Source organism: Alnus glutinosa, chromosome 12 (assembly GCF_958979055.1).
Source record: "Alnus glutinosa chromosome 12, dhAlnGlut1.1, whole genome shotgun sequence".
Classification (NCBI taxonomy): Eukaryota; Viridiplantae; Streptophyta; class Magnoliopsida; order Fagales; family Betulaceae; genus Alnus; species Alnus glutinosa.
The window spans coordinates 25,950,968-25,958,848 of NC_084897.1; the positions used below are offsets into that span (position 1 = coordinate 25,950,968).

Consider the following 7,881-nt stretch of genomic DNA (forward strand, 5'->3'; position numbering starts at 1 on the left):
GTCTCCGGCGACTAATGTGGGGCATACTGTCTGGGCAGATAGACCCGACGGCCCCCCTTCTGGCGGCCTTATTCAGTAGATCCAGTTCGACTTATAAAGGGTATTATGGTCCAAATAATTTCCCGAAAATCAAATACTCGCGGGAAGGGACCCAAGGTAGTTAAACTGTTGAATCATGGTCCGTTGTTTCGCCACGTGTCCTCCTCGTTCCCATCTTCCTCTCGACATTTCCCAAACTTTCAAGGCTCTCTCTTTCTCTCTCTCTCGCTCTCCCTGATTCCAATCTAATCGAACCCTGACAAACCCTAACAATCAACCATGGCTTTGCAAGGCCCAAACCACAGAACCCCTCTCTACCCGGAGGTGATCGAATCAAACCCCGACGCCTCCTCAATCCCTAACCCTTCCTCAAATCTCTACCCCTCCATCGACATGCTGAACCTCGTCGAGAACCTCTTCCCTGACAACAACATTCTCCAAAACCCTAACTCTAGTCACCCCACGGCCCCGCCGGTGGTCATTGAGGAGGTCCTGATTACGATCCCTGGTGCAATTCTCAACCTCATCGATAAGCACTACAGCGTCGAGCTGGCCTGCGGCGACCTCACCGTCGTCCATCTCCGGCAGGGCGACAATGTTGTCGCTGTCCTCGCCCGCGTCGCCGACGAGATCCAGTGGCCGCTCGCCAAGGACGAGGCTGCCGTCAAGCTCGACGACTCGCACTACTTCTTCTCGCTCCGCGTCCCCAAGGAACACCGGTCCGGCTCCGATTCGAGCGACGAGGAAGACAAACCGGCCGACTCGGACGATTTGCTTAACTACGGTTTGACCATTGCGTCCAAGGGCCAAGAGAACCTCGTCAAGGACCTGGATGGAATTTTGCAAAATTACAGTAGTTTTTCGGTCCAGAAGGTTTCGGAGAATGCGAAGATTAAGAAGGGGGAGGCGCTGGACGGTTCGGTGGCGAGGGAGGTCTCGCCGGCAGAGTTGAAGTCGGAGAAGAAGAAGGAGCTGATGGAGGAGCGGTGCGCCGCTTACTGGACGACGCTGGCGCCGAATGTGGAGGACTACAGTGGGACCACTGCGAGGCTGATATCGGCCGGTTCGGGGAAGCTGATCAAGGGGATCTTGTGGTGCGGGGACGTCACGGTGGATAGGTTGAAGGTGGGGAATGAGATTATGAAGAAGAGGATGAATCCGCGTTCTAATTCGGAGATCGATCCTAAAACCTTGAAGCGGATTAAGAGGTACGGAAAACACAAAATCAACAATCCTTTGTGTTGGTGTTTTTGTTTCTTTAATGGTGGTTTTTGAAAGAAAAAAAATTGGTTTGGTCTTTTTATCATCTCAGGAATTTAGATATCATACTTTGAGATTGAGAGGCTATGTTGTGTTTTATGTAGGCATGTAGCACAAAAAAAAAAATGTATGTTAATACTTCAGTTTGCTTGAAATGGAAATGGGAGTTTATGTGACAATTAGGTTGTAAAATTTTTGATAACGAAAAATCTTTAAGTTGATAAAGGTTTCCTATCATTGCCGTGGCAATTTAGCTGACGTTCTATGATTAATATGTGTTATTATTTTGCTTTTGGCTTGACTTGGCTTGGCATATATGTAGGGTTAAGAGGGTGACCAAAATGACGGAGAAAGTTGCAAATGGGGTCCTCTCTGGGGTTGTTAAAGTCTCTGGATTGTTGACAAGTTCGGTAGCAAATTCAAAAGTCGGCAAGAAATTTTTTGGTCTCCTGCCTGGGGAGATTCTGCTTGCGTCCCTGGATGGATTTAGTATGTTGATCATCTCAAGCCCTTGATTTTACGAGTTAACAAATTAGCCGATATTTTCTGAAATGGCTGTTTTTGATATATTCTCACATTGCTTCCTGTTTAATTACCATAATATGACTAAAATTGCACAAATGATGCATGTGGAAAGGGAAAAGGTGTGTATTTAGAGAGTTGGGGGAGGGGGGATTAGATTTGAAGAATCAAGCAGGAAGATAACTGGTCATTTTTTCTTCAATTGTAGAGGCTCGGAAAAAAGAGAGTCAAATGTGTTTTCTGGTGTTGTTTCTCCTCTTAAGGGCCAGGTGAAATGATTGGATGGTACTGGTTTTGGCCCTTAACTTCTGTTCATGGCTAGTCATTGCATTGACAGACTTCATTAAATATTCTAATTGTGTGTTCACGTTAGTTCCAGACTGGAACTACGTTCTCATAGTGTTGCCAACAATGGTTGCTGAATTGAATCAGTTATGAAGTAAGGTTGGTTGGATGGCTTTATAGTGCTTCGAGGTGATGGTTATTGGCAGAATAGGTTAGGGGCTCTTTTAGATGGTTTTATATGCAAGTATGGTTTTTGACAGCGAAATAGTAAGCACTAGCAGAGGAATTAAGGGTAAGAACAGGCAAACCATGGGACACCCTGGCGTAACCCAAAGAAAAAAAAAGGGGTAATTACATTTTCCCACCATCAACTACCAGCCATTGTCAACATGCCCTCATGAACTGACACCTCGACCAAAAGAGAGTATCCAACTACCAACTTTACATATTTTGTCCCCCTCCGTCTGGGAATCCCATTAACTTGGACGGAATATTCCATTTTTTGGCGTTAATTTTGGTTTAAAGTCCAAAATGCCCTCCAACAGTAATTAATAAAAAAAATATTAAAATTAATATGTTAAAAAAGTTGAGGGCATTTATGTCATTTTTGAATTTGAGTTAGGGTATTTAAGTCTTTTTACGAATTAAACTGGCGGAATGGGGCAAAGTATGTAAAGTTGGTAGTTGGATGCTCTCTTTTGGTCGAGGTGTCGGTTCATGGGGCCATGTTGACAATGACCGGTAGTTGATGGGGGAAAAAGGTAATTATCCAAAAAAAAAAACTGGAACAATTAAAATTCCATTCTTCCTATTTATAATGAATTTTGGAGAGTACATAAAAATTTAATGGGCTTGTGGATATATATATATATATATATATATATATATATATATATATATATATCCTTTCTAATAGGACTCCCAAATTAGAAACTAATAAGCTCCTAAAAGACTAGCTTGGAAGCCAAGAAGATCTGTGAAACTGTTATCAGCTGTCAAATGGGGGCCATTTTAGATCTTCCCCACCCAAAAAAAAAGGGGGTATTGTGGGGGGGTTTTCTGCCCTTCTTCTTTGCAAAGGATGAAGTTGTCAGTGATGAATATTTAGCCAATGACTTTTGTTTAGCAAACATCTATGTTCAAATCTCCTTTATTGAACAATTTTGTTTCTTTTGGTTTTGCCTTATATTTAAGTTTCTAATTTCTTATACATAGGCAGAGTCTGCGATGCTGTTGAAATAGCTGGAAAAAATGTCATGTCAACATCATCCACTGTGACAACTGAACTCGTCTCCCACAGGTAAATTTCAGCATACAGAAGCTCGTAAGCACATTAAGAGAGATCATCTTGGAAACATTTGACCTTAGTAATGCTGTAGCTTATGAGTGATTTGTACTTGAGAAAAAAAAAATGATAAGCAATTAAAGTTTGTTTCCTTGCATTCAAGCTTTAATGATTATTATGGCATCTTACTTATCAAAAAAATGATTATTATGGCATCTAATAATTTGGCTTTGTTCTCATTTTCAACAAATTTTTAAAATTCAAAACTAGTCTTAATGGCCTTCTCTAACTGTTAAGAGTTGGAATCTGGATGATGCTTGTCTTGTGCAGGTATGGGGAAAAGGCGGGTGAGGCAACAAGTGAAGGGCTTGATGCTGCTGGCCATGCTATTGGGGCTGGATGGGCTGCTTTTAAGATCCGAAAGGCATTCAACCCTAAAAGTGTTCTTAAGCCTACCACATTGGCCAAGTCTGCTGCTAAAGCTGCAGCTGCTGAGAAGAAGAAGGCTAAGAAGTCCAAGTAATTGCTGATGAAAAAAAAAAACAGAGTGCATCAGAGCGCGGATGACCTGCTTTAGGGAGAGGAGGAAGCGTGGAAGACCTGGATCACAAACCGGTCTAGTTTGCGGAAATCGAAAATATATGCTGTTCCCCCATTCCTCTTCCATATTGTAGATGAATCATTGTGTAATTCGTTGTTGTGTATAAGCCAATCTGTAGGTAGAAATTCTTAACCAACTCACATTTGTAATTCATTGGTTCGAAAGAACTTTAAAGCCGTGGTTTTTGTGTCACAAGGTCAGAATGTCTCCTGGGCTTGAATCAGCTACCTAGGCCTTTTTAAGAAACTGGAAACACTCGGCAAATCGTGAAACTGGAAATGGACCGAAGTCCGGTTCAAAAACTTCTTGGCACAAGAGCCAACAAAAGGCCATACTGGAATATGGTATTTTCACTGTAGCCGGACAAACGGGGATATCGAGGCTAATGGAGATGGGCCGGGGACAGTTGTCCAAGGAAGCATGTGATTTCTGTGGGGAGGAGTTGACTCATGCTGGCATGATCTCGAAATGCAAGGGGTTTCACTTCCACGCATGGGGTGAGGTTTGGTGGGTTACGTGGGGTGCGGGGAGCGAGGTCCACACAAAGGCGCGTTTGGGGTGGATGTGCCGGGCAAAGAGGGAGATGGGTGGCGGGGGCAAAGTTGGAAGCAAAAGATGGGCTGGAGATGGTGGCGGTGGGATGAGGACAGTGAGTGCAATGGTAGAGAGAATATTTTTAAAAAATGAAGAGTAAGAACAAGAAAAAGAAGAGAGAAGAGGAGGGAGGGGAAGGATGCTTCTCAAGAGGGGGGAGATGGGGGATCGCCAAAACATTAACTAAACATAATTTTTTTCAAGGTGCTTTCCTAGTGCCAATTAGGGCTATTACATGAATGATAAAGTAGTTTAATCTTATATTATCTTGATTCTTTATTTATTTGGGTTAAGATCAAATTTAGTTAAATCGAGCTCAAGTCGATGGAATATCTTATTGGTGGCTTTTGGGTTTAATTTAAACAAGCACTATTTGGTGCTCGGCTCAGTTTGTCTTGATTACAGCTTTAATGCTAATTCTTGTAGATTAGACGATAAATATGTTTGAAAATACACAGAAAAATCTTGTTCTTTAGAATGTCACTATGCTTTTCCTTAGAGCAACAATTTTTTTTTTTTTTTTTTTTTTTTGAAAAGGGAAGAAAGAAAAATCTGTCTAATAGCAAGGCCATTAGTTATATTACCTTTGCTCATTGATTGGCATTCGCCCACCTTCTTTGAAGTATCTGTTGAACACTGGGTCCCATTCGATCATGAAATGTTTTAATATCAAATCCAGTGATTCTTGGACCCTACATTCTCTTGAAGATTGCCATTCCAGCACAACACCAAGATTGGGTGCTACAAGCGTGATGTGTTTCGGTCCTTTAATTGTGAACCATAGGCTCTCACCATCTTAAGCAAGAATCACATGCTCCTTTAGTGTGAACTCTCACAATTATCAAAGCCTTGCATTTCCATTGATTCTCACATGTTTCCTTTAGTGATCTTAATTTGTGAGTGGCTGATAGATTCTTGTAGTCTCTTCAAATCAAGATGACTCTTCACGAAAAGGTATAACAAATCATTCCTAAGATTTTCCAAGTTTTGTTCACTTTCTCAAGGGGAAGGAAATTCTTTGAGAACCAAAAAATTCATGAACCGGAATCCCTTGCAATTGCCTGTTTGGATTGCATCCAATTCGATCAAGCAATTAAGATAGGGTTATGAACTTTTGATGGGATTTACATATCCGAACAAGTTTAGGGCTACTTTAGTACTTACTCGGACATGTGAGCCGTATCGAGATCCTCTCTCACATGGAGGGGTCGGGCAGGTTGCAATCCAGACAAACAATTACAAGTAATCTGAGATCTAAAATTCGCAAATATGAACTCCAATTGTTCGTTATCAAATGGTTTAGCAAGCCACCAATATGGACATGACACGCAGTGAAAACATCATGGTGAAGTTTTGGACTTTCGGTAAACATGGGGTTATCACTCGATTCTCTCTAATAGGATTTTGATTGGCAAATCTTAGTGTTTTGACTTTTTCCTGTTTGTCTGTTTAATGGAGATGCTTTTGGACTAGAATTCTTCAAGTTGGAAGCCACATGAGATTCTCAAACTAAGTGTTCCCCGCATGTATATCTAACAAAGGGGAATCATGTTTTTCAAGAAATTTCCAATCTTTACCTTGCTTTACTTTAAAATTTGGGGAAAAATATATAACAAAATAAAATGTCTTAAAAAAACCATGATGGAAAAAAAAAAAAAAAAAAAAAATAAGAAAGGGGTTAAATATAAAGTTGGTTCATGTGATTTTTATGTTTATCGAATCGGCTTTTATTTTCATAAAATTAGTTCAAAAGCGATTTGGTCCTCGGGCGTTTGGGCCACTTCCATCGGTAAGTCATTTGCCACCTATACAAAAAAACCAGCTTGTCCAATCACATCACCCCCCGTGTACCCATGTAAACCTTGCCAAATCAACAATAACATATATTTAGTGAGTCATAGCAGTGAAAAAACCCTCTCCTGACCCAATGATGATGGGATTCTCCGTCAATCCATCACCACCCCTACCGGGGTGGGGGCTCCCCGAGACCCACCCACACACTCGCAACCACCTTTGCTTGGTCGAAGGTGGGTGCGGGAGGGATAATGATCCCCTCAAATTTTTTGTCCGAATTTAAGAGAATTTGGGCAGGTGATTGTGAAAGAGCATTTATAGAGCCCATCTGATCAAATAAAAATTGGGCTGTCCAACTACTTATCTGATCAAGTGGATCCCATAAATGCTCTCACACAATCACCTACCCGAATTCTCTCAAATTCGGACAGAGAATTTAAGAGGATCCTTATCCGTTGCGAGAGTCCCCATACCCCAGTCTATAGAGATAAAGTGGATGAAAATAGTAACTTTACACAGTCAGTCATAAAGTTTCAAAACCAATTTTATCACTTTTGAATACTCAAATATAAACGTCGTAATCAAACACATGAATCATTTTTGTTTTTAACCCCCCCACCCCAAAAATAAAGAAAAAAGAAGTTAGGTCCTCAATCTTTAAAGCGGGAAACAAGACCCATTAGGTGGTTCTTTTGGTGAGAACAAAGAAGATAGATAGATGATGATAATGTTTCTTATTGTGGCATTAGTACTATATAGGCAGGCAATAGGAAAAGAATGGTGTGGAGACTGATTGGCACTAAGTCACTCACTTTTAAAGGTACATTAGGAAGGACCAACTTCTTCTAGAGTGGCTGTTACATTAGCCATTTGCGTCCGTTCTGTGCAGCACGAGGATTTATGGATTACTGAGGTGGAGCACAAAATCTGTGTTTGCAGGATTGGCTATGCCAATTCAAGGTATCTTCTCCATGGCATATATTATATCAAAGAAAATAAAGCGGAATAATAAAATAGAGATTAGAGTTTTTACATAATTCGGTCCATGACTTACGTTCACAAAATAAAACTCAAAGAGCTAAATATTGCTCTTATTTATTGATCATATTACAATAAAGAAGACTCCATTTATAAGAGAATTTATACAAATAAGTATGATAATTAAATCAATGAAATTTGATTACCATCAAACCCGATTATAATCACATTATTATATTTTCTTTTAATATAAGAAATATATTCTCTAAGATAACCTTCCTCCCCTTAATCTTTATCTTGTACCTGTTGTATGGATTGGCATCAGCTACCACCACTTGCGAGAAAAGATTATAATTACCACCCACTTTCTTCCCTTTCCAGCCCCCATGCTTTGTTTGCTTGTGATCTCTTATAGTGAATTGGTGTATGGTTGCAATATTTTAATTTGTCGGGTTTGCTAGAATCGTTTACAAATTAAGGTGTCAGTCATCACGTTAATTACTAAAATGCGAATCGTCATGTG

At 40.6% G+C, this 7,881-nt stretch overlaps 1 protein-coding gene across 1 annotated transcript; it reads left to right on the forward strand.

Moving 5' to 3' along the window:
- Nucleotides 1-104: 104 nt before the first annotated feature.
- Nucleotides 105-4,187, forward strand: LOC133851892 (protein EARLY-RESPONSIVE TO DEHYDRATION 7, chloroplastic-like). The gene is made up of 4 exons (XM_062288516.1): nt 105-1,247; nt 1,622-1,788; nt 3,322-3,406; nt 3,722-4,187. Exons 1-4 carry the CDS (start codon nt 319-321, stop codon nt 3,912-3,914), a joined length of 1,374 nt encoding a protein of 457 aa, XP_062144500.1. The 5' UTR covers nt 105-318; the 3' UTR covers nt 3,915-4,187.
- The last annotated feature ends 3,694 nt before the right edge of the window (nt 4,188-7,881 follow it).

Bases quoted from the DNA above. Each gene is read 5' to 3' on its own strand.
- LOC133851892 (XM_062288516.1), top strand. From the start codon at position 319: ATGGCTTTGCAAGGCCCAAACCACAGAACCCCTCTCTACCCGGAGGTG. The intron at 1,248-1,621 runs GTACGGAAAACA...GCATATATGTAG, and splicing joins ACCTTGAAGCGGATTAAGAG to GGTTAAGAGGGTGACCAAAA. The intron at 1,789-3,321 runs GTATGTTGATCA...TCTTATACATAG, and splicing joins TGCGTCCCTGGATGGATTTA to GCAGAGTCTGCGATGCTGTT.